Source organism: Hyperolius riggenbachi, chromosome 6 (assembly GCF_040937935.1).
Source record: "Hyperolius riggenbachi isolate aHypRig1 chromosome 6, aHypRig1.pri, whole genome shotgun sequence".
In the NCBI taxonomy this organism is placed as follows: domain Eukaryota; kingdom Metazoa; phylum Chordata; class Amphibia; order Anura; family Hyperoliidae; genus Hyperolius; species Hyperolius riggenbachi.
Genome location: NC_090651.1, coordinates 264,745,954 through 264,773,805, shown reverse-complemented (window position 1 = coordinate 264,773,805; position 27,852 = coordinate 264,745,954). Strand labels below are relative to the sequence as shown.

Below are 27,852 nucleotides of genomic sequence, written 5' to 3'. Positions count from 1 at the left end.
AAAATTGCATCCTGTTTTTTATCATCCTACAAGTTCCAAAAGCTATTCTAATGTGTTCTGGCTTACTGCAGCACTTTCTACTATCACAGTCTCTGTAATAAATCAATGTATCTTTCCCCTGTCAGACTTGTCAGCCTGTGTCTGGAAGGCTGCCAAGTTCTTCAGTGTTGTGGTTCTGCTATGCACTCCCCCCTCAGGGGGGAAATAAACACACAAATGATCTCTTTAGATTCAAAAGGAATGCTGTATACAGCCTGCTTGTGTATGGATGTATTTTCTATGTGTGGACATACTGTACATCAACCTACTTCCTGTTTTGGTGGCCATTTTGTTTGTTTATAAACAAACTTTTTAAAACTGTTTTTAACCACTTTTAATGCGGCGGGGAGCGGCGAAATTGTGACAGAGGGTAATAGGAGATGTCCCCTAACGCACTGGTATGTTTACTTTTGTGCGATTTTAACAATACAGATTCTCTTTAAATTGGTGGCTGAAAAGAACAGCATTCATGTGATTGCTATGGAAAGCACACACCTACATGGAGAACCCAGCTGAAGAAGACAGTGCAGAGCAGTGAGCACCAGATTTAACATGAACAAGTCTGTAACCTTCTTACTTAATAAACCTCCCTCCATTTCTCCTAACCATAACTTTAATGCTTTAGGTAAACATCCTTCCTGTAGCCTACTCTTAACCTTAAAGAGAAACGAGGTAAAATGGGAAAAAAAATACATTGCAAAGTGAGAAGTTAAAGGGGTCGGCGGCGGGGAACCGACTATTGTAGGAGGACGGCACGGGACATGAAAGCTGCAGGGGGCCGATAGAAGCTCCAGGTAAGTGTTGGTTTTTGTTTTTTTAACCCCTCCACAGAACCCCTTTAGAAAATAGAAGAGATCAAGAAATGATTGATATTCACCATGTAATGTTTTCATATTGTTTGATCCACAATCAGCCTGATTGATAAAGAAGTAAAAAAATGGAAGAGAGATCAAGAAATAATTGATATTTGCCTTGTAATTGGTTCATTGTTTGATCCACAATGAGCCTGCACCTTATAATCTTTACTACTGGCAGACAAGAAAAAAACTAGACAGCACTAGGTGCCATAATCTATAACCACACCCCCTAACAATGTGATAGGCTAAAACTTTTTTTTTTTTTATAGATATACACATGCACAGAGGGAGATACTGATTGCTTGCCAGATGGAAACAATATTTCCCTCAGTGCAACAAGGCTTACAGAATGGAAACCTAGGTCCTGACATCACACTGTGGGAGGGGTTTCACCACAATATAAGCCACACAGACCTCCATGGAGAGGTGTTCCAGAAAAGGTAAAGATTTTTCATTGGAAAGGGAGTATCAGCTACTGACTGGGATAAAGATCAATCCTTGGTTACGGTTCCTCTTTAAGTCCCTAACAAGTAATCTTAACCCATTCGCGTTCCGTCGTTTTCACTTGAGAAATGTTCACCTCCCATTCATTAGCCTATAACTTTATCACTACTTATCACAATGAACTGATCTATATCTTGTTTTTTTCTGCCACCAATTAGGCTTTCTTTGGGGGGTACATTTTGCTAAGAGCCACTTTACTGTAAATGTATTTTAACAGGAAGAATAAGAAAAAAACGGAAAAAAATCATTATTTCTCAGTTCTCAGCCATTATAGTTTTAAAATAATACATGCCTCCATAATTAAAACTCATGTATTGTATTTGCCCATATGTCCCGGTTATTACACCGTTAAAATTATGTCCCTATCACAATGTATGGCGACAATATTTTATTTGGAAATAAAGGTGCATTTTTTCCGTTTTGCATCTATCACTATTTACAAGTTTAAAATAAAAAAAATATAGAAGTATTTCATCTTTACATTGATATTTAAAAAGTTTAGACCCTTATGTAAATATTTACATGTTTTTTTTTTTTATTGTAATGTTTTTTTTTTTTAGATTAAACATTTTATTTGGGTAGTTTTTGGAGGGTGGGATGTAAACATGTGATTTATAATGTAAATGTGTGTTTGAATTTAATTTTTTTTACTTTGAGTTGTAGTTTAACTTTTTGGCCACAAGATGGCGGCCATGAGTTTGTTTACATGATGTCATTCTAAGCGTAACACACGCTTAGAGCGACGTATGGGGTATGTTACAGCCAGAAAAAGCGAAGCTTTCGAGAGAAGCTGTCGCTTTTTCAGCGGGGGGAGAGGAATCAGTGATCGGGGACCATAGTCCAATACACTGATTGCCTGGCTAACGAACCACGGGCCGGGAGCGCGCGTGCACTCGCGCGATCGGCCGCGGGAGCGTGCATGGTTCCTGGACGTAGTTTCTATGTCCAGGAACCAAAATAGGTTAACCTCTTCCTACGCTGTCTTATATTCCATTTCCCCAACTGCAATCCTGTTAGTCATCTTCATTATTTAAGCTTCAGCGCAGGTGACCAGTCTATGGCCTCTACCATCACAATCTCTGTGCCCAACCACAGAACCAAAGCAATTTCAGCTTCACCACAAAACATCCAATACATTACCCCTATGCAGAGCAAGTTGTGTCCACATGAAATCTATAACTTGTTTCATTAACACCAAGGTACTTTTGAAGGGTAACTACAGATGGAACTACAGAAAATAATACAAATGTCCATTGGTTTTATTTACAGAAACATTCCACTCATCAAGAAGATATTACAAAGGCAATTACCATTTCCGTTGCAGACTGCTTGCCACAAGGTCAAGACAGAAATAGTGACTTCTGCATCTATGGGCTCTACTTGTCTTGTGGTGAGACACCTGAGTCAAAGAAACAAATCAGAGAGAAAAAAAAGCCAAAAGAGTTAAAGAGACTCTGTAACAAAATTTTCAGCCTTAGTTCTTCTATCCTATAAGTTCCTATGCCTGTTCCAATGTGCTCTGGCTTACTGCAGCCTTTCCTAATTGCACTGTCTCTGTAATAAATCGTATCTCCTTTCCTCTGTCGTGTCTGTCGGGCTAAGGCTTGAATGTGTGGAATGTGCAGGGCTGCTTGTGATTGGATAGAAGCGATACACACCCTTTGCAGGCCCCCTGCACGCTCTGTATGACTCACACACTCTGTTTATGTGAGCCTATCACAAGCCGGTTAGTTTGTTTGTAACCACTGCCTAAAACTGTTAATTACAAGCCAGGATTGCAGCAGAGAGTGGCAGAAACAGCACAGAGGGGCACATGAGAAAATAAGGAATAGAATGGTATGCTTTTTAGTGTAAGAACATTAGAGTACAGATTCTCTTTAACAGTACAAAGTAATCTACCGACCTATAAATCACAACTAAATCAAGTATTGAAAAAGAACAAAAATTCCAAAGCAGTTAGGTTGATAACATAATCTCAACTGCATAATCTAAACTTTGGGTGTAGTCGCTTATAGTGGTGCTTATTCCTTACTCATTAAAGCCACCATTTGTTACAGACCTGAGGAAGCAGGGTCAACCTGTGAAATGCGTAGTCTTCCCTTTGTGCAATAAAAATATTTTCCATTAGTCTGTGTACAACTCGTTTATTCATCTAGAGAGGTAGACCAACCTATTCCTCTCTATTTAAGTGTTTTTAATGTATTTTATTGTCCGTGATGCCTCCTCCCACTAATTTCAATTTACACCTTAGTTGGAACGTTGGAATTTTTGTTTCTTCCCCAGTTTGAGTCTGTCTGCACTTACTCCCTACATTGATTCATGATGGCAATTTACATTTAACAGGTAATAGTCCTTGAATTTAACTCAGATATAAATATGGGCCCATCTACCATTTAGGTTGACTTTCAGAGTTTTTTTGATTAATCTGTATGGGTTATAAAAGTTTATATTTCTCTGCTAAATTACATTTTTTTACAGCAAGAGCTATTCTCTGGATTTCTTATGCAGTTCATAATTTGTACTTATTGTTATGGGGTTAAGATTGAGCCAATGGATAATGATAAGGGAGTCCTCTGCACTGGTAACTTAAGTTTGATTTTAACTTGTGGACCTGGGCTTAGATTTCCTTTTTTGAGGTCTGCCAGCAGAGAGTGACTCAGCTACTTTTGAAAAGATGTCATATTTCAAGTGCCAGGCAACTCTGGAAGCAGGGGCTCTATGATTCATCAAGTGGAAAGAAGTATCTGTCTCTGGGGAGAACTGTCATTTCTTGCTGCCATTTTGGGTGGAGGGCAGGCTGAGCTGTCAAGTTCTTCTACAGATCACCTGTCACAAACCAGCTGAAATATTAATTTGTCCATCAGTGTAATTATAGGATACCGAATATAGTTGTCTCAGTTGGATATTCAAAGGGGACACATCGGAAAACACTTGTCTTTCAGTTTTCTGCGCGCGGTTTTCTGCATACGTTTTCTACATACCAAGTGTGTTTCTATGCAGAAAAACGAGTGCGTTTTTTCACAGCAGCTAATCTAATTGATACAGAAAACTGACAAAATGTGCAAATCATGATGCAGAATGTCAAGTTTTTTTTGCACACTAAAACTACATTAAAGGAGTTATCAGGCTAATATAACCAAAATAAGTGCTACTTACCTGGGGTTTCATCCAGCTCCAATCTCCCAGCATGTCCCTCGCCGCACCTCTGCCATCAGCAGTTTGCCGCAGCTGCCTCCCGGTCCCCGGCGATGACGTCAGGACGACCTCCTGCGCAGTACGCTCCAGTCCACGTGGCGGTGATTGACAGCGCCGCTCGTGTAGGCACAGTACAGGCCGACCTGGAGGTCGGCCTGACGTCATCGCCGGGGACCGGGAGGCGGCTGACCGCAGAGGTGTGACTAGGGACATGCTGGGAGATTGGAGCTGGAGGAAGCCCCTGGTAAGTAGCACTTATTTTGGTTATATTAGCCTGCTAACTCCTTTAACCTCCTTAGCATTACGGACAAGCTCAGCTCATCCAGTAATGCCGGAGGGCACCGCTCAGGCCCTGGTGGGCCGATTTGAATAATTTTTTCTTTAAATACGCAGCTAGCACTTTGCTAGCTGCATGTTTCTCCGATCGCCGCAGCTCGCCACCGATCCGCCGCTACCCGACGTGAAAGAGGCCCCCCCTGCAGATCCCGTGCGCAGCCTGGCCAATCGCCGCCAGGCTGCGCTATGGGGTGGATCGAGACTCCCTGTGACGTCGATGACGTTGATGACGTCATTCCGTTCGTCGCCATGGCGACGGGGGAAGCCCTGCAGGAAATCCCGTTCTGAACGGGATTTCCTGATGGGTGTGATCACAGGCGGCGATCGGAGGGGACGGGCGGATGCTGTAGGGAGGGGGGAAACCTGTAGCTAGCGCTAGGCTAGCTACATGATAAAAAAAAAATTAGGTTAAAAAAACCCTCCCGCGGCCGTGCGGCCGCGGGATTCAAATCAAACCGCCAGGGAGGTTAAGTGTGAACTAGCCCATTGATTAACATGAGTTCTCTCTCTGTTTTTCTATGCAGAAAACGTGTACAAAAACTGTCAAGTGTGTTCCCTGCCTTACAGTTTCAAGTGATAAATACAGTGTTCTCCCCAGGACTTATTAGGTGGGCGGGCCGCCCGGCTGTTTTGAAACCCCGCCCGCCGGCGCTGTTTTCCATAGTATTTTCTGTCTCTGAGCAGCGATCCTCAAGAAAATGGCGGCCGTGCAGTCTCGAGCCGGGGACACTTTTCAAACTCACGGTCTAGCAGAGCGGGATGAGTTGGAGTCTCCCACAAATCAATGCGTGTCAGCACCACCTACCGGCCAATAGGAGGCTGCCTCACCGACCCGCATGACGGGTCACGTGGTGATGTGACATCACCAGGTCCTAGCACTGCCGTGCTGCGAACCTGAGAATGACAGAGTCACAGAAGATCGAGAGCCGGGGACACTTTTCAAACTCCCAGTCTCGCAGGGCGGGAGAGTCGGAGTCTCCCACAAATCAATGCGCGTCAGCACCACCTACCGGCCAATAGGAGGCTGCCTTGCCGACCCGTCCCGCATGACGGTCACGTGGTGATGTGACGTCACCATGGTCCTAGCGCTGCCGCGCTGTTAACCTGAGAATGACAGAGTCACAGAAGATCGAGAGTCTGCCATATATACTTGGAAAATAAGTTTAAAAAAACGCCCCAAATTCCAGAGTTATGTTTATATCATGTTTTATTCCATATGTCGTATTTAATCACTTTAAGCCCCAACTCCAGCAAAATATTTGTGACTGGTGGGGGTGTGCACAGTCAGGCTGCATGTGTTTGTAGTTCCAAAAGAGTTTCCTGCACTTCTGTCCTGGTTATTCCCTATCAGGAGAGGGGAGGAACATAATCATGATATGCTATTTTTTAGGGTTGATCCAATATTTTGTTTGGGGTTAATCATATTTCTAAGGAGAGTTGACAGCTGATTCATCAGCTATTAGGTAATTAATTTAGTTTTTTAATACAATTGATCATTTCAAAGTTGTTGTTCTGCATAGAGGATTTTTGCCTGTTGAGAAGCAAAAATGAACCCATGCAAATTCTAAGGGTTCTTTTACACTGTGTCTGTTGCATTCCTTTGCAATGGACTATATGATCGCAATTCAATAATATTTCTGTGGTATATTGTATTCACATTGGGTGCAGTGAAGCGGGTTCCTTTAAAGCAGTGCCCAACATGTGTGTTTACAGTTCCAGTGTAACGTATGCTTCACATGACACTTCTACCGCGTGATGCAACTTTCCACCACCATTGTGATCTTTTCGCAACGCAGAGAATGGCATGAAAGGACATAGGGCTATTTTCCACAAGGGATGATTTGCAGCATTACCCCGCATGCAAATAAATCTGCCTCACTGTGGACCCGCCCCACAGTGGTTGGCATGCGTGCCGCTGGCTGGCAGAGGAGGATGGAGGAATCCGGGCAATCAGCAGGGATGAGTACCGAGGTGGATGGAGGAATCTGGACGATCAGCAGGAGTGAGTACCACAGCCTGCGCCCTGTCTGACAGCGGGTGCTGAAGCTGGGGAGACCTTCAGGAAGCAGCCAAAGATCAGATTTCACACCATAAAATGTAATAAACGACCTACTGCCATGCTATCTAAGAGGGAGGGAAGGACCTACTTACCCACTTACCCCCCCCCCCCCCCCAGCCTGACCTACTTTGCCACCCACCCCACTAACCACCAGCCTGACCTACTTTGTCACCCATCCAATTAACCACCAGCCTGAGCTACTTACCCACCCCACTAGACACCAGCCCGACCTACTTTACCCACCCCACTAGCCACCAGCCTGACCTAATTACCCACCCCACTAGCCACCAGCCCGACCTACTTTACCCACCGCACTAGCCACCAGCCTGATCTACTTAACTACCCACAGCACTAGCCACCCCCCAAAAAAATCAGGGCCCCTTTGAGTTACTGTTTGAGTTACTGTTACATTAGTTAGCTACGCCCATGTCATGATCACGCCTATTTTCCACCTTGTCATGGCCACGCCCATTTTACTCCACCTGGCTACTTTTTCATGCCACCCCGCTGTAAAAAAAATTCTGGGGAGAACACTCAAATATTGTCAGAAGTTAAAATATTAATACTGAGTATGCACTAACCAAGTTGGGCAACATACAGAAAGCGTCACATACAGCAGATATTCTACATGTCACAATACATAGTACCATCTTAATTCAAAACTTTCTGCCTTGACTGATGGCTAACACAGTACAATACATTTCTTTTATAAATTATGTAATTCACTTGCACGCCACTCCAATTGTTTGTCTTAATGGCAACATGTAGAGTAGTGTGGAAAACATGCAATATAATAAAATGGAAGTTCTAGTTAATTGTGTGCCTCCTTCTTTATGGTTACCAAAATAGCTCATCACTAGCCCATACTCCCGTAACCAATGTGTGCTAGAGTGCTGCAGGAATCTACACAGGCATGATAAGGAATAAAAAATGACAATTTACCACAAGAGAGGAGAATGTAAGTACTTAAAAAACTATGAGAATAGTTAGCACTGATGCACCCTGTGTAGCTTGTTTATAACTAGTAAAGGCACAACATATACTGTACAAACATCTAAAAATGGGATGAAATCAAATATGCAAGTTTATCATATTATTGAGCAATACCCCATTTTAAGCACATTTACAGATAACTATAATAATAATAATAAAAGTTGCTGTGCTGAATTGCCCACAGACCACTGTGCTCCTAGCTCACCTGTACCTGCAAGCACAAGGGTCCACGTGGTCTGAAAAACTACACATTTTTTTTTGTTTACACATCAAGTAGATATAGAAAGTACTGGCTGCTTGAATCATTCGGCCCCATGTTGGCAGATAATTGGGGCATGTGAGATCTAAAAGTGATGATTTTGATAACAGGAATTTACAAATGCAATTAACATTTAAATGTAAATACAAATACACATAAATGCTCTCTGCATAAATTGTATCTTTACAAGATACACATATAATATTAAAATGTTGCTGCTTGGTAGAGAAACTATCAGCAAGGAGTATGTATGTTCTCCATGTTTGCGTGGGTTTCACTAGGTTTTCCTCCCACATCCCAAAAACATACTGTACAGATACATTGATTGGCTTTCCCCTTAAGGCCCATACACACGCTTACCAAAACCGCCTGATTGTCCTCTGATTTTGGTCTGTTGGACAACAATCAGGCATGGGTATGCATGGCAAATGACTACACGAGCAACTAATAACAGGCGGTTTGCCAGCTCCACTCGGTGTTGAGCTGATATCATGCAGTTGGCCATGTGTGTGCAACATCGTTTAACAACACACTTGTTTTGAGTGTCATGCAGTCCATCGCTTTGCTTGTGAGTGCAGTATGTGAATTAGTTGGTCGTTCAGTTGGTTGGTGGGCGGAAAGTAGTGTAAACGGTTTGTCATGGTGTCATTCATGTCATGGTTTTGGTCGTGTACGTATCTTTAAATTGGCGGTAGACTTTAGTGGACATAGGACAATGATAGGAAATAGATTGTGAGCTCCTCTGTGGACAGTAAGTGACAAGTACGGTGGAAGTTGTTGGCACTCTATAAATACTAAATAATAGAGTATGACTGCTTGACTATTGCTTTACGGTAAAACAGATTTGAGAAAAACATTGGACGAAAAGTTTCTAGAAAGTGATTTTGTTTCCGGCAACATGACAGCTGCAGTCTATTGAAAAATGTATTACTAAAAGTTAATTTGCTCTTTCTTAAGGCTATGTCACTATGACAAGAAAGTTTTGAGCATGTTATCATTCTTAATTGCTGAACAATTAATTTCTGTTAACACTCTTTATTTGATTTAAATGTAGTTACTGCTGAATCACTAGGAAATAAAATGTATCATTGCTCTGTGCTAGACAATTCCAATAGATGCTAGACACTGCATTCCATTAGTTACAAATCAATATTTGACAGCAAAAATTGTAGCCACAGACTTGCAATAGTATGAATACATATCTGCACACCAAGTTGGATTTAATTCTATGTTAGGTGTGCAAGCTATGTGACATATTTGTTTTCCAGTGGTCTCTGGCTGGCCACTTGCACTTATAAAAAAGTTGCCAATAATCAATCAATGCCACCCAAAGTGCATAGATAAATGGAGGGAAACACAGCAACTATGAACTGTTCTATGTTGGAACTGCCCATGGTAATGGTGGTTTATATGTAAAGCATCAAAAGACATCTTAAGACCCAGTTTTAAAAACTAGTGGAACCACTTTTCTTACTTAAAGGGACAGTTTTTGTGTATCTGGACCTGGGAATTAATTAATAATGGTGTCAATTTCAGGGTTCAGGCATTTGTGAAATGGCTGCTCCTCCTCTCTTGAGAAAGCAGGGTGACTCCTGTGTAACTACTGAGGTCTGTCAGGGAGCCCTCCGTCCATTGCTGCCTACACGCCTTGCTGCTCTGCACCTAGTATATCATATATTGGGCTAAATATCCTCCTTTGCTATGCACTTTTTTTTTTTATTGTTTGAGGCATTTAAAGCAGTATTAAACTCTGACATAATCCTACTAATATAATAAATGGGAAAGTTTGGATGTTTGTTACTCGATCACGCAAAAAACGGCTGAACGGATTTGAATGAAATTTGGCACACACATAGTACATTACCTGGAATAAAGTATAGGATACTTTTTATTCCCATAACCAAAAAGAGACAAATACAAATTTCACTGGAAAATGTAAACTGCAGACATTCTTACACTGTTACACTGGAGGTGTGTTTAGCTTCTAAGGGTAGAATGGTTAATTTGCAGATATTCAGCAGTGATGCACTGGGAGACATCTCAAGCTCACTCCAACCTGAATTATCGCAAATTCTTTCTGTTTTAAGAAAGCAAACTTTTGTTTTTCTTAACATCTTAATAAGGGGGCTTTTAGGACCATTGTAGTCCCTTACACACTCCAATGAGTTCTGGGTCACCATGAGCTTGCTGGTTAGTCTGTACCTCTCGGTGTTACAAGCCCTACTGCATAGAGCCACATTAATTCATGCCATGCACTGATGACGTTTGAACAATTCAAAACAGTCTGTATGCATGTTGGATTATTATGGCTCTGTACAAATTAACAAGCTGACACATCATTGCATTCCAGCAGTTCTGGAGGTGTGTTTAGCTCAAAGCGTACGTTTTGTTGTATGCGTTTTAATGCGTTTTGATATGCGTTGCACTGCAGTGAGTGTGCGTTTTTAATCCGTTTTCAATGCGTTACAGCACATAGGAAAACGCAGGTAATTTTTTTTTTCTTTTAGTTTTCAACTTTCTACATTGTTCCTCTGTTGCATTCTGGGACTGATTGCCTGCGTTAACGGATTAAAAACGCGCATAGTGTGCGTTTTACATTGACTAACATTGTAACGCATAAAGCTAGCGTCGGCCGAAAAACTGCGCCTGGGTGCAGTGTAACGCAACGCACAAAAAGGCTGCGTTATATGTGAAAGCTTAAATGAAAGTCTATGGACTTTCATTTCACCTTGGGTAACGCAAACTATACCCCTTGCGTTGAAACGCAGAAAATCTGCCCTAATGTGAAAGAGCCCTCAGGGTAACAATATTTAATTTGCATATATTCTGCAGTGATGCACTGGGAGACATCTCAAGCAAATTCTTTCTGTTTTAAGAAAGCAAACTTTTGTTTTTCTTACACTGTTAATGGTAGGGTTCTCAAACTTTGTACAGTTGGACGATTTTCAAGGGGAATATTTCTGCCATTCTTGCACTGTTGTAATGGCACAAGCCTCAAACCTGCTATTCTTGCACTGTTAATGGCACAAGCCTCAAACCTGGTATAGTTGATCATTGGGTGACTGGGGTTCAATTTCAGAAAGGGGGTGGAGCCACAAATAGACAATCAGATTTGTTTCATTCCAATGCAAATTATTGTTGCCAAACACCGCAAAGCTTACAAACTTGGTAATAATCGATTAATTGTGTGTTAGGGTTAGGAAAGTGGGCACAGCCAACACCAGCCAAATACATAAGCGGGCAACGCAGGGTCATAAGTGGGCGCAGACAAATACAAATTTTACTGGCAAAATGTAAACAGCAGCCATTCTTACACTGTTAATGGTAGGGTTCTCAAACTTTGCACAGTTGGTTACTGGGTGACTGGGATTAATATTCATAAAAGTGGGTGGAGCCTACAAAAACAATCAAAAATTACCTATTGCTTTTTCAGGGGAATATTTCATTGCTGCCATTCTTGCACTGTTAATGGCACAAGCCTCAAACCTGGTACAGTTGATCATTGCGTGACTGGGGTTTAAATTTATATAAGGGGGTGGAGCCCCAAACAGCCAATTTGATTTGTTTCATTTTAATGCAGGTTATTGATGCCAAAGACCGCAAAGCTCACAAACTTGGTCATTGAGTAATTGAGTAATTGTGTGTTAGGGTTAGGGTTAGGGAAAGTGGGCGCAGCCAACACCAGCCAAATACATAATCGGGCAATGCCGGGTCATCAGTAGGCGGAGACAAATACAAATTTCACTGAGAAAATGTAAACTGCAGCAATTCTTACACTATTAATGGTAGGGTTCTCAAACTTTGCACAGTTGGTCACTGGGTGACTGAGATTAATATTCAGAAAAGTGGGTGGAGCCTACAAAAGCCAATCAAATCCACCTATTAATCTTTAAGGGGAATATTTAATTGATACCATTCTTGCACTGTTAATCACCTGTACCTGGTACAGTTGGCCATTGGGTGATTGGGGTTTAAATTCAGAAAAGGGGTGGAGCCACAGCCAATCAGATTTATTTTATTTCAATGCAAATTATTGATGCCAAAGACCGCAAAGCTCACAAACTTGGTCATTAAGTAATTTTGTGTTAGGGTTAGAAAAAGTGGGCGGAGCCAACACCAGCCAAATACATACCTGGGCAATGCCAAGTCATCAGTGGGCGGAGACAAACACAAATTTCACTGGGAAAATGTGAACTGCAGCCATTCTTACACTATCAATTGTAGGGTTCTAAACTTTGCACAGTTGGTCACTGGGTGACTGGGATTAATATTCAGAAAAGTGGGTGGAGCCTACAAAAACCAATCACAATTCACCTACTGATTTTCAAGGCAAATATTTAATTGCTGCCATTTTTGCACTGTTAATGGTACAAGCCTCAAACCTGGTACAGTTGATCATTTGGTGACTGCAGCCAAATACATACCTGGGAAACATTAGGACATCAGTGGGTGGAGAAAAATACAAATTTCACTGCTAGAATGTAAATTGAAATTTGGCACACACATAGTACATTACCTGGAATAAAGTATAGGATACTTTTTATGCCCATAACCAAAAAGGGGGCGGATACAAATACAAATTTCACTGGAAAATGTAAACTGCAGCCATTCTTACACTGTTACACTGGAGGTGTGTTTAGCTTCTAAGGGCACAATGGTTAATTTGCATATATTCAGCAGTGATGCTCTGGGAGACATCTCAAGCTCACTCCAACCTGAATTATCGCAAATTATTTCTGTTTTAAGAAAGCAAACTTTTGTTTTTCTTAACATCTTAGTAAGGGGGCTTTTAGGACCATTGTAGTCCCTTACACACTCCAATGAGTTCTGGGTCACCATGAGCTTGCTGGTTAGTTTGTTCCTCTCGGTGTTGCAAGCCCTACTGCATAGAGCCAAATTAATCCATGCCATGCACTGATGAGGATCAAACAATCCAAAACAGTCTGTATGCATGTTGGATTATTATGGCTCTGTACAAATTAACAAAATGACACATCATTGCATTCCAGCAATTCTGGAGGTGTGTTTAGCTTTTAAGGGTAACAATGGTTAATTTGCATATATTCAACAGTGATGTGCTGGGCGACATTTTAAGCTCACTCCAACCTGAATTATTGCAAATTCTTTCTGTTTTAAGAAAGCAAACTTTTGTTTTTCTTACACTGTCAATGGCAGGGTTCTTAAACTTTGCACAGTTGGTCACTGGGTGATTGGGATTAATATTCAGAAAAGTGGTTGGAGCCTACAAAAGCTAATCAAAATTCACCTATTGATTTTCAAAGGAGTGGAGCCACAGCCGATTAGATTTATTTCATTTCAATGTCAATTATTGATGCCAAAGACCGCAAAGCTCACAAACTAGGTCATCCTTGAGTAATTGTGTGTTAGGATTAGAAAAAGTGGGCAGAGCTAACACTAGCCAATTACATACCCGGGCAACGCCGGGCGACCAGCTAGTATTCCATAAAAATGTGTTTTCCTACTTTTTATAACCCATTGAAAAATACTACTGAACCTGGTTTCAGTCACACAGAGGTTCACACTAAATCTCTGATGTTGACAGCGTATCCAGTTGGGCAGCTTTATTATATGTAGTTATTGTATTATGTCAAACATTTGTATTTTTTTTACGTGTTTGTATTTGTATTGCACTATCATAAGGTACTGAACCATTGTTGATCATCTTATAATAAAGATCATGTTTATATATTTTTAAAACTTTAAAGTGAGTGGTGCTGTTTTCTGGTCTTTCAGTGCCTCTTACCGAGTAATTACTGCATTTTCCCCAATGACACTGAAGCCATTGTTAGTTCTGAACAGTGTTTGTGCTGTACCTGCACACAAAAAGAAGGAAAGAAAATGTTCAGTATATCTGATATCATAATGTATAATACATATAAAGACGACTCATCCGTAGATTAAGTTTATATGTTAATCATTCAAATAATACTAGTGTTGCAAAGTGCAAAAAAAAACAAAATTATCAGTTTTATTAAAGTCAAGGGTGGAGTTCCAGAAATCTGGTGGTCAGCCATAGTAAGTGGCCCCACCTTTAAACACTACTAACATTTAGCGGCCTAAAGCCCATTAACCCTTGTTATCAGGAGTCAGGACCACAGGTTTAACATTAAGCCATGTAAGTTCAAAGGACAGGAAGTAGGAGAATACTGTATCTTTTGAAGTTACACAACCTTCTGTATGCTATCCAAAATGACCAAGACTAGATAGTTATAGATGTGTTACTTCAGAATTAAAAGGAAGGTGGGGCATTGAATATAAAAACTTTTTTTTTTATTTTCACTAACAATAACATTTCTAAAGTGCTTTTCTCCCATAGGACTCAAAGTGCGTACTAATACCATGGTCTTCATGATCTGTTTGCTAGGTCCAAAAACATGCTTGTCTACCTGACAGATGGTCACAAGGATGTGAACATAAGTAAAAGTAATGGCAATGAATTTGAGCAGTAATAAATAATGAAGCCCTGGTGACCAGCTTACATTAGTTTCACTTTGATTTTAACCAAATTTCCGCTGCCTATATGTATTTCTGGTGCTGCTAGTTGTACTGGCATGCGGATCTCACAGTAGATCATTTTTAGCGGTGTACCTTTCCAGCACAAAATCACCTTCTATGTGTCAGCTTTGTAACACATTTGTTTTAAAGGACAGCTATTGCTAACATTTGTCAAATGTAAAATACATTATAATTATTATTTATTTATAAAGCGCCAACATATTCCATGGTGCTGTACAACGTAGGAAAACAAAACAAGGGATTCATAATGATACAGACAATGATATACATCAAATATGGACACTGATACAAAATACAGAACTGGTGATTACAATAGCAGATTTAACACAATGACTAAAATGTATAAATGTATAACAGAGTGCAAGCAATTTAATGAATAACATTCCAAGACACAAAAGGGTGAGAGCCCTGCCCTTGCGAGCTTACAATCTAAAGGAATGGGGTGGAAACAAGAGGTGGGGAAGTATACAGTATATATACAGGCAGTGCGTAATTAGGTTGTTTAGTAAGAGTAAATCTAGACGCGAGGTTGAAGGGTACATGGTCTAATGGTGGCCATACATGGTACAATTTTTCATACAATCTTACCATTTCTATGTAGTATAAGGGTAAATTAAGTGAATATACTGAAAGGATAATTTAAGCAGTTCCCTTATATTACATAGAAATGGTAAGATTGTATGAAAAAATTGTACCATGTATGGCCACCATAAGATAGAGCATATGCTTGTCGGAAAAGGTGGGTTTTGAGGAAGCGTTTAAAGATTTCAAAGGTGGGAGAGTGGCGGAAGTGCAACTAATACATGTGTATTAGTTGTACAATTTTCCCACAGTAAACTGCACTACACATTTATTTTTTTCCTATGTTGCTGTCACTTACTGTAGCTAGTAAAAATCTGACAGAGCTTTGGGATAGTCCATCTCTTCATGGGGCATTCTTAGAACAGTATGTTCTTACATCTTTTCAAAAGTACTCTCTGGAAAGGACCTTTACAATCATGCTGGAAAGCTAGTTTCCTCCCGTGCTCACTATTCTGGCTGTTGGAGCATGCAATCACCACCCATGGAGTGCTTTTGACCATAAAGGAATTCCTAAGAATCCCCCTATGAGGAAATGGACTAGACCAAAATCTATCAGATTTGTCACATTTATTCTACCTACTGTAAGTGAGAGAAACAAAGGGGAAAAAAATATAGTGCACATTACTCTGGAACAAATGCCAACTAATACAAGTGTATGTTACATTTTAAATATGGTAATATAGGGAAAGAGACACTCACAGTCCTTCATAGTTTGTGACAGAAGCTGTATTCCTCCACAGTAATAGAGCGGAATTTGATCTTCTACAGAGAGTTTTTGAAGAAGTTGTGTAACAGATATCGCAGTTTCATCCCCAGCCTCTAGATCTTGCAGAGCCTTCTGCTCTAGCTTGTGTTTCCTTTCCTTGAAGTCAATTTCATTCAAGTAACCTATTAGAAAAAGAGAAGCCATAAAATACACTTTACCAGGCCCCATTAGATCAGGAAGATATGTATATGCATTCCTCTAATCCCCTTACTTCCCTAGGAACCCTAAGGGCCCGTTCACATCTACAATCGCAAAACATTTTGCGGGAGTGATTTTCCTGCGATTAACGATGACAAATCACTAAACACTGCGGCGGTTTTGGAGCAATCGCTAAACGCTAATTGCAAATCGCCAGCAAACCGCTGCATGTAACACATCTGCGGTTAACGCTAACCGCAAACTCGGCAGTGTGAACACTGCCATGTGTTACATGCTGTAGCGGTTTTTACAAAACCGTTAGCGGTTTGCCTTGAGTGGGAATCACGCGATTCCCACTCAAGTGAGAACGGGCCCTGATAGTAGAATAGTTCATGATGAATGATGAGTATAGTGTGTTTGTGCACATGACCTGGAAATCAAATATGGCTGCTATACTGTAACTAGAGCTCAGTGAGAGTCTTTGACCTCTCTGCAATTTATTCACTCATCAAACAACCTACATAAATGTGTCTAAAAGCTCAAACTAGCCCTCACGTCCTTAAAGACTACAGAGCCTTCCACAAGCTATCAGTACTGCTCCAATGATATACATACCATGCTGTGTATATAGGAGAATGCAAACTCAGGTAAAATATTATTTCTATATTATTATCATTTGTACAATAAAGGGTTATAACGTTTTGAAGCATTTTTTTCATATCTCCAATACAGAGAATTTTCCTCAGTTTCCCTCTCATGGACTCTTGTGGCTTGAACATGACCCGCAAGTGCCAGTAGCAGGAAATGGGGAAAAGCAATAAAAAATGTAATACGAGAACCTAACTCTTCTCTGAAAGTAGAAAAAAAAGGGGGGTGGGGGGGTGTTGCTGTCTTTGTTTTTCCTATGTTGTAATCACTTACAATAGGTTGTAAAAATCTGATAGATTTGAGATTAGTCCATCTTCTCATGGGGGATGTGGAATGCTCAGGGTTGTTTTTCTTCAAAAGCATGTACTGATTAGCAGTTGCTCATTCCAATTGCCAAGATACTATGCAGGCAAGTATTGAGGCCGCCTGGTATGTTTGTATTGATCTTTCTCTCGAGTGCTTTTGTAACAAATAAGGAATCTATCACACTGTGCACGTTGCACTGCAATATCATTGCAACACAACGATGCCAAAAAGATGCATGCCAGATTAGAGGATGCCAGATGTGAAAATATTAACAGAAATGGGGGAGCAGGCATATACTCTTACCTGTTCTGCTGCCTGTCACTGCCCCCGTCCTCCTTCCTGATCTCCAAATTATACCTAAAAGCCCCCCACCAGAGTCGGGCTCTACTGTATAGGTGCAGGTCGGGCTGTGCGCATCCTACAGCTTGCGCCAGTGGCCGGGAGCGCTCTGAGCATGCATACGACATCACCATCATCGACGTAGTGACATCATACGCATGCGTAGCGTGCTCCTGGGCATGAGTGCACGCTGTAGGACACGTGCAGCCCGGCCAGTGCCTGTGGAGTAAAGCCCGACTTCGGTAATCTGGATGAGGGTCCCTGGGGGGCTTTTAGGGATAATGCGGGGGGCAGGAAGGAGAACGGGGGAGTGACAGGCATCAGGACAGGTAGGAGTATATGCCTGCTCCCCCGTTTCTGTTAATATTGTCACATCTAGTATCCTTTAAGCATGTGGTGTGACCATACTCTGAAGTATACAGTACAATGAAAGTATGCTTCACTGCCACTGTAAATGCACAGGTTGTCTGGTAAATGCATAGCATGTTGCATGTCACACTCAGGACTGGCCACACCGCACCCTATATGAAAGTACCAAAGTAGTATCATTGCATTGCATTGATATACAACAACATTGCAATAGAACACAGCTGTGTGTAAGATCCCTTAAAGGGATACTGTAGGGGGGTTGGGGGAAAATGAGCTGAACTTACCCGGGGCTTCTAATGGTCCCCCGCAGACATCCTGTGTTGGTGCAGCCACTCACCGATGCTCCGGCCCCGCCTCCAGTTCACTTCTGGAATTTCTGACTTCAAAGTCAGAAAACCACTGCGCCTGCGTTGCCGTGTCCTCGCTTCCGCTGATGTCACCAGGAGTGTACTGCGCAGTCACAGACCATACTGGGCCTGCACTGTGCGCTCTTGATGACATCAGTGGGATCGAGGACACGGCAACGCAGGCGCAGTGGTTTTCTGACTTTAAAGTCTGAAATTCCAGAAGTGAACCGGAGGCGGGGCCGGAGGATCGGTGAGCGGCTGCGCGGGTACAGGATGTCTGCGGGGGACCATTAGAAGCCCCGGGTAAGTTCAGCTCATTTTCCCCCGAACCCCTACAGTATCCCTTTAAGGAAATACTGAAAATCCACATAAGAGGTGGAATAGTCCATAAACCGGTCAGATTTTAATAGCCTACTATAAGCAACAACAGACCAGCAAATGCCAACAAATAGCTTTAAAGAGACTATATAATAAAATTCAGTAACCTTTACTATATAATAGCATCTGATATGGCATGCTGTAATCCTATACAATAAAATCCCTGTGTCGCTGCGTCCAGCTGTCCCTGTGTCCCTGTTTTTTGCTACTGCGCATGTGCGCAGTAACGGACAGCTGGACGGGACCAGGGAGCGAGGTGGGCGAGTGAGGTGGGCAAGCGAGGTGGGCGGGCGAGCGGGGTGGGCGAGGCGCGGGCGCACAGCAGTTGCACGCACATGCGCACTGGCGGCGGAAAAAAAGACCTAGAGCCCGTTTTTAAATGGGCTTGGGTCTACTAGTACAGACATAAATCACTGACGGCCTTAGATGTCCACGATTCAAACTACTAGCATCAGAAACTAGATGGTGCAAAGTAACAGGTATCAGATATTACCACAAGTACAGCTCTCTTCTTAATTCAAGTAAGAGCACAGGCTCAAAATGCAGGCATAATCAATCAATGTAAATGTAGCTCAAAAAACGTTCAGGAAGCATATAAATCCTTGTTGCATAGCAACAACAACGGAGAAATAGCTATGCAGTAGCAGTCCAACGGAGCTATAAAATGCAAGAGATACTAGTCATCAGTTAGTCCGGGACGGCCTCCCATTGTCCAGCTACTCATGCTCTAATTAACACTTCCTCTACTTTAAATCGCACCGCATAAAACAATCAACATCCACTGCTTAAATTGAATGATCCAGTTGCTGACTAGCAAATGATCAGACCTGTTTGGAGACTGCAAACGGAGACCTGATGCTGGGTACACACGGTGCGTTCCTGCACTCGATGCCCCACTGGATTACCGGCTGCTCGATAATTTCCGATCACGTTTCGATGATTGTTAGGTCGATTGTCATGTAAAGTATGCCAAATCAACCTAGCGATCCATCAAAACGCGAATCGGAAATAATTGAGTGGCCGGGAATCGTCGGGGGCATCGAGTGCGGGAACGCACCGTGTGTACCCAGAAATAGGCTACCTAGTGAACACCCCACAATTTCGACATGTAAAAATCACCTAGTAATTTTTATATGTGAAAGTTGTATGCAAAAAATAAATAAATAAAAGAAATACCATGTTAGAAAGAACACCTTTTCAGTATAAACATAGTAATAAGTTGTCTATGTTGAGGTTTAAAAATTAACAAGAAATTAGATTTAAGGAGAACCTGAAGTGAGGTTGACATATATATTTCCTTTTAAACAATACCTGTTGCCTGGCAGTCCTGCTGACAATTCTGGTAATAGTAGTATCTTGTCAGAGCTTTGTCAGAAACACATAAACTGCATGCCTGTTCCATGTCTATGGCTAAAAGTATTAGAGGCAGAGGATCAACAGGACAACCAGGCAACTGTTATTTTTTGAAATTAAATAAATATGTCTGCCTCCATAATCAGAATCCCTTTAAACTGGCTGAGTACCATTCATCTAAGATATCAAATTAAATTGATAAGCAGCATAAGTATGGCAAGTTCTACTCAATTTCTTATATATACACATTTATAAATGTAAGTTAAAGAGTAACTGTCAGGCTGCAGAAGCTAATTTAAACCTCTATTCTCCTGTGTTAAACAGTTTAGAAGGAAGACCAAAAGCCATTAGTGAAGATAAAAATCTCAGTTACCTTTGATGTGTGCTTATCTTAAAGTCTGTTATAGACCCATAAGGACGCAAGCCGCATACTAAACTGCAAAGCATTCTGGGGCCCTCCCCTCGGCTGCTAATGAGACGTTACAGAAGCTTCTAATCAGTCCAGCGTGTAGCCCTGATAAATCTCGGGGCAGAGTACACTGCAGGAGTCAGCTATTGTTCCTAGCCACATGGCTCATTAATATTCACTGCACACTGTGTTGTTCAAGTAGGAGCTTATCTGTGATCAGGAAGCAGGCAGGACATGACGACACATTTGACAGAAAAACATGGAGCCTGCCATGAGCTGTCAGGAGCATCTATCTCTGCATATACTATATATAAATTCTGTGAAATCCAAACGTGGACAGTGAAATGCATATGTAATGTAAGTACAGCCAATCTTTAGCTACTGATATATGTGTTTATTTTCTCTGAGACCTTATACCTAACAGCTCCTCTTTAAACCAAAGCGAGAATATTCTCATGTAAAACACAAACTGTTCATACTCATTAATATTAAACAAATCTCATGAATATGGATGGAATTTAGTGGCAGATTTTCAAGGATTTATTTGCCTCCGGTAAAGCTGTGCTTCCTAGGGTATAACTTATGACTGTTTATTTAGTAAATGTAATGTTGCTATTACAGCAATTAGCAAAAGTTAATATTAAATTCCTTGCCTGAGAGCGTGTAGACCATGGTAAGTAGACCATGGTAAGTAATGTAAATCAAATAAGATTTGCTTCCCAGTTGTTTGGTTCCATAAATACATGGCAACTGGGAATAGAAGTATCTATCTATGTTGGCATAATTGTTAGAAATACTGATAATTCAATAAATAACAAGGAGGCATTCTGTGGTACTCTACATCTTCATACTTAGCCGATTATGGACTGAGGTGAAATTGCTGAAATTGCTAGGAAACCTTCTACAGGCATTTCTATTACAGCAGGCAGGTTCAACAGCAATAGCAACAGTGTTGCCCCAACACTACATCAATCAACTCAGCATGTCAGCAATTTCTCTCTTTTAATCATCAATTACAAGTTCTACAAGATAAAGAAAGGTGTGCAATTTCATGGTGGCAGCCCTTGTGCCACGGCTCAGCTGAGTCATCAGCAAGAAAAGCAGACATACAACAGTTCTATATACACAGGCATCATCTACTTTTTGTAATAGAACGCGGAAAAGCCGCCGCGTGTACTGGCGGCAAGGCTGCTGATTCCGCGTCCAGCGCGGCGGTTTGTCCGCAGCAGCGTGCGTCTGGTGTGGCTGGGTCTGTTAGTTCACAGGCTGAGGAATGCGCGCGCGCGCTGAGAGGCAGAACCTTTATGACAAACAGGGAGGGTTCAGCTGACCAGGTTGGTCAGCTGACCTCAAAGCAAGTGGCTATTGGTCGGTCGCTGATGGGCGGCGCCAGAGAGCGCTGCTCTATATATAGTCACTGCTGGCCAGTCTCAGGTTGTCTGCCTTTGCGAACACTTACGTGGAAGCACTCAGACCTTAGTCAGATCCAACAGTGTGTTAGAACCAGGAGGACCTGGGAATTCACACTAAGCCAGATTACCTCTGTGTATTATTGTGTTATACTTCAGACTAGTTCCAGGGTGTCGAGACCACGGACCTCACACCCAAGATTAGGGACTCTGTGTTATCATTGTGTTATACTCCAGACTAGTTCCAGGGTGTTGAGACCACGGACCTCACACCCAAGATTAGGAACTCTGTGTTATCATTCTGTTATACTCCAGACTAGTTCCAGGGTGTCGAGACCACGGACCTCACACCCAAGTCTAGGAATACTCTGTACCATCATATATTACTCCAGACTAGTTCCAGGGTGTAGAGACCACGGACCTCACACCAAAGACTAGGCATTGTTGATATCTGTTATGACCTATTGCATTCCTGACTACTCCTCTGCTTTCTGATTCGGTACCTACATATATCTGATTATCTGTTGCCAAACCCTGCCTGCCTTGGATACCGAATCAGTCTTCTGCCTTTGTACTTTATCTCTCTGTGTGTTGCCGAACTGGCTTGCCCAACCTTGAGAGCTATCTCTCCCCTTAAGATATAGTCTCCAGACCTGCTAGTGACATCCACCTTCAGGTGTCACTCACTTACAGGTCCCTCCTACCTTCACCCTGGGACTGCACCCCTTTGGAGGTCTCAGGTTGCTGGAAGGTTTTTGTACATCCCAAAAGGCGGTATCGCCCGTACTGCCAAGGACCACCTGCTCCTCGGGTGGTCTTACTCCAAGACATTACTGTTGCACCAAACACTCACACTATAAAGGTGTCCAGAGGTTAGTTATACTTGGATTATCAGTGATTCTGCAGATCATCAATAATCAGGTATAATCTGTATTCTTGGTGATACTGCAGATCACTAATAATCAGATTCTCTCTGTGTGCTGACACCGATCGTTACACTTGTCAAGAGTTTTCTAACATGTCCATTCAACATATATTTAAAATGTACAGGCTTCTTCCTCTCTCTTTACTCACGTGGAGCCTGTTTATCACATGACAAACACTAAAGGCAAAATACTAGAGTCCTCTAGTGGCCACGTACGGTGCATACCATGTAGTGTTTAGTCAGGTGATATACAGCTCCAAGGGAGTGAAGAGACAAGGAGTAGCCCCGTCAGTGGAGAGAAGACACAGCAGGAAGAGGCGGTGGACAGGTGAGAGGAGCGCCGCTGCCCCTACAGCCTAAGAGGGGTGGGTGCTGACTGAGAGACCGGGGGGCCAGCAGGCAGTACACAAACATTTTCAATCGATTTCATGCTGAATTCTGTGTGAAGGTATTTAATCACATAGATCGCTCTCTGATCAGATAATGATCTGATAGGGATCTATCTGTTAGCCACATCGACCAGTGCATGGCAAGATTAACACACAAATGTGCAGGTGAAGTATTTAAAGAGAGTCTGAAGCGAGAATAGATCTCGCTTCAGACCTCATAGCTAGCAGGGGCATGTGTGCCCCTGCTAAACCGCCGCTATCCCGCGGCTTAACGGGGGTCCCTGTCCCCCCAAATCCCCTCCGTAATGCGGGGGAGCGTTTCTGCATTGGGGCAGGGCTAACCGCCGCAGCCCTGCCCCACGCGCGTCTGTCAGATGCGTATCTCCGCCTCTCCCCCGCCCCTCTCAGTCTTCTTTCACTGAGAGGGACGGGGGAGAGGCGGCGATGCGCGTCTAATAGACGCGCTGGGAGGCAGGGCTGCAGCCGTTAGCCCTTGCCTCCAGGAAGAGAAATTTAGCGACCAAGTCTGCGACCAACTTTTGCGGGGGGGGGTTGGGGGTGAAGGGACCCCCGTTAAGCCGCGGGATAGCGGCGTTTTAGCAGGGGCACACATGCCCCTGCTATATATGAGAGCTGAAGCGAGATTTAGTCTCGCTTCAGTGTCTCTTTAAGTAGTCTGCATGCAATGGATCCTGGTCTTGCAATATCCCTTCAGGGGCGACACCTGATAGCTGACAGAATCAGCTATGCCATACAGATCTGATGCAAAAGATTTTTACTTCCTATAAACGCAGTAACAGTAATTCTTAAAGATTTCAGCTTCTTGCAGCAGGACACATACTAGAGCTCACTGCAGTATGATACAACTAAATAAAGCATTACCCCAGCTCTGGTTTTTTAAACTGTGAAACTGACCTTATTCCTTCTTCCTTGGGATATCAACTGACCAGACTTGTACTGGCTCACACATGAGGGTAGACACTATGCAGCAGCCCAAGGCTTATTCTTGCGTGTGCTAGGAATAAAAATCTCTCAAGACATCTCTCAAGAAACCACATTATGTCAAAATAAATTAAGGACTTCACTGATGCATGTTCACTGCGTATTAAATAAGATAACCCTTGCCTGAAATGGATATTTATAAACCGCTACACACAGATATGGCTATATATAGATGTCTAGGACTAATGACATGGCATTTGCTGACATTGTTGCTGCACAATTCTGCCGAGTGAAATATCATTTTATACATGTTGCAGAAAAATAAAACATTGTCTAACTTTAAATCCCTTCTGCCATCATAACAAACCATAATTTAAGAAGGATAGCTCGCCTGTAATAAGCTTCATACCACTGAGGACTTATAATTGTACCAGCAGTATGCTAAGCTCGTATCCCAGTGAATGCAGCTCACAGTAGTGTGGAGAAAAGTTTCATAAACTAAGTTTCACACTACACAACGCATGCATGAACATTTATGCATGCGTTCCCAATGCAAGGCATGTATATCACAGTGATAGAGCTGACGTCAGCTGCCACAGCACAATATAGCCCAGTGGGAAATTGTGTGCGTTCCTTGATAAAATGTCCCAAGCTGCGTTACATCGCAATGCACAGCTGTACTGTGAACTGTAACACAGATGTCTATGGACTTTCATGTTACCATGCGGATCACACACTATGAGCAGTGTCTTTTTTTTTTTTTTTTTTTAACTCTTCCTGTACTAGAAAACAGAAAGGGACTTCAGACAATTTCTTAGTATGGATAGTACTATGCGTACATATGTTTATCTAATTATGTCATATGTCTCTTCAGGTGCTTTAATAATTATTGTTTATTTTATTTTTTTAAAAAAGGGGGGTGGGGGGGCATTTGGGGTACATTTTAACAAACGATGAAATAATTATGATTTCATTAAAAACATTTCCATCCCTTTTGAAAAAAAAATCTATACTTCCTTACACACTCCATTGGCTGTGAGTAGTGTTGGGCGAACAGTGTTCGCCACTGTTCGGGTTCTGCAGAACATCACCCTGTTCGGGTGATGTTCGGGTTCGGCCGAACACCTGATGGTGTTCGGCCAAACTGTTCGGCCATATGGCCGAACTAAGAGCGCATGGCCGAACGTTACCCGAACGTTCGGCTAGCGCTGTGATTGGCCGAACGGGTCACGTGTAGTGTTGGGCGAACATCTAGATGTTCGGGTTCGGGCCGAACATGGCCGAACTCCGAACATAATGGAAGTCAATGGGGACCCGAACTTTCGTGCTTTGTAAAGCCTCCTTATATGCTACATACCCCAAATTTACAGGGTATGTGCACCTTGGGAGTGGGTACAAGAGGAAACATTTTTTTAGCAAAAAGAGCTTATAGTTTTTGAGAAAATCGATTTTAAAGTTTCAAAGGGAAAACTGTCTTTTAAATGCGGGAAATGTCTGTTTTCTTTGCACAGGTAACATGCTTTTTGTCGGCATGCAGTCATAAATGTAATACATATAAGAGGTTCCAGGAAAAGGGACCGGTAACGCTAACCCAGCAGCAGCACACGTGATGGAACAGGAGGAGGGTGGCGCAGGAGGAGAAGGCCACGCTTTGAGACACAACAACCCAGGCCTTGCATGAGGACAAGAAGCGTGCGGATAGCAATTTGCATTTTGTCGCCATGCAGTCATAAATGTAATACAGATGAGAGGTTCAATAAACAGGGACCGGAAACGCTAACCCATCACAGATGTTCATTGTTCATGTTACTTGGTTGGGGTCCGGGAGTGTTGCGTAGTCGTTTCCAATCCAGGATTGATTCATTTTAATTTGAGTCAGACGGTCTGCATTTTCTGTGGAGAGGCGGATACGCCGCCGATCTGTGACGATGCCTCCGGCAGCACTGAAACAGCGTTCCGACATAACGCTGGCTGCCGGGCAAGCCAGCACCTCTATTGCGTACATTGCCAGTTTGTGCCAGGTGTCTAGCTTCGATACCCAATAGTTGAAGGGTGCAGATGGATTGTTCAACACAGCTACGCCATCTGACATGTAGTCCTTGACCATCTTCTCCAGGCGATCGGTGTTGGAGGTGGATCTGCACGCTTGCTGTTCTGTGTGCTGCTGCATGGGTGTCAGAAAATTTTCCCACTCCAAGGACACTGCCGATACCATTCCCTTTTGGGCACTAGCTGCGGCTTGTGTTGTTTGCTGCCCTCCTGGTCGTCCTGGGTTTGCGGAAGTCAGTCTGTCGGCGTACAACTGGCTAGAGGAGGGGGAGGATGTCAATCTCCTCTCTAAAGTCTCCACAAGGGCCTGCTGGTATTCTTCCATTTTGACCTGTCTGGCTCTTTCTTCAAGCAGTTTTGGAACATTGTGTTTGTACCGTGGATCCAGAAGGGTATAAACCCAGTAATTGGTGTTGTCCAGAATGCGCACAATGCGTGGGTCGCGTTCAATGCAGTCCTAGGCCGAAGAGGTCATAGCCTAGGGTCACAAAACCTGTTTATTTGGGCAATTTCAATGGTGGCGAGTCTGACGTACATAAATCGCAGCAATGGCCGTTAGCAACGTCTGAATCTCACGAAATGTCTCATGCAGGTAGAAGACATATTGTTAGACTTGGGCTCCAAAGATGGGTTCCCTACATCTCTGCAAACCAGAGTTACAGGGCTCCAAATTTGGTGAAATCCCCCATAGGCTTTCATTGGGCCTCCTATTTACAGTTCCAAAATCTCACATCTTTTCAAAGGGCAATTACTCAGCAGTGGCAAATTTTCTAGCATTGTAGGGACCCTTAGGGGGAACAAGACTGGTGAGTTTCGGGCCCCTAGGCCAAAGAGGTCATAGCCTAGGGTCACAAAAACCTTTTTATTTGGGCTATTTCAATGGTAGTGATGGTGACGTACATAAATCGCAGCAATGGCCGTTAGCAAAGTCTGAATCTCACGAAATGTCTCATGCAGGTAGAAGACATATTGTTAGACTTGGATTCCAAAGATGGGGTCCCTACATCTCTGCAAACCAGAGTTACAGGGGTCCAAAATTGGTAAAATCCCCCATAGGATTTCATTGCCTCCCTATTTCACTTTCCAAAATCTCACATCTTTTCAAAGGGCAATGGCTCAGCAGTACCAAATTTTCTAGCATTGTAGGGACCCTTAGGGGGAACATGACTGGTGAGTTTCGGGCCCCTAGGCCGAAGAGGTCATAGCCTAGGGTCACAAAAACCTGTTTATTTGGGCTATTTCAATGGTAGTGATGGTGGCGTACATAAATCTCAGCAATGGCCGTTAGCAAAGTCTGAATCTCACGAAATGTCTCATGCAGGTAGAAGACATATTGTTAGACTTGGATTCCAAAGATGGGGTCCCTACATCTCTGCAAACCAGAGTTACAGGGGTCCAAAATTGGTAAAATCCCCCATAGGATTTCATTGCCTCCCTATTTCACTTTCCAAAATCTCACATCTTTTCAAAGGGCAATGGCTCAGCAGTACCAAATTTTCTAGCATTGTAGGGACCCTTAGGGGGATCATGACTGGTGAGTTTTGCCACTGCTGAGCCATTGCCCTTTGAAATGGTGTGAGATTTTGGAACGGTAAATAGGAGGCCCAATGAAAGCCTATGGGGGATCTTACCAATTTTGGACCCCTGTAACTCTGGTTTGCAGAGATGTAGGGACCCCATCTTTGGAATCCAAGTCTAACAATATGTCTTCTACCTGCATGAGA

General features: G+C 42.6%; 1 protein-coding gene across 9 annotated transcripts in view; it reads right to left on the bottom strand.

The window, feature by feature from the left end:
• TTC12 (tetratricopeptide repeat domain 12) overlaps positions 1 to 27,852 on the bottom strand; it is a 308,494-nt gene that overhangs the window by 148,320 nt on the left and 132,322 nt on the right. For all 9 annotated transcript variants that reach the window (XR_011022127.1, XR_011022128.1, XM_068240772.1 and 6 more), the window contains exons 10-12: positions 16,061 to 16,249; positions 14,007 to 14,076; positions 2,711 to 2,799 (exon numbers count right to left, since the gene is read on the bottom strand). Coding sequence is in view for 7 of the 9 variants with exons in the window: in XM_068240772.1 (XP_068096873.1) it covers positions 2,711 to 2,799; positions 14,007 to 14,076; positions 16,061 to 16,249 (348 nt within the window). In the remaining 2 variants the exon portion in view is untranslated. The remainder of the gene's footprint in view (positions 1 to 2,710; positions 2,800 to 14,006; positions 14,077 to 16,060; positions 16,250 to 27,852) is intronic.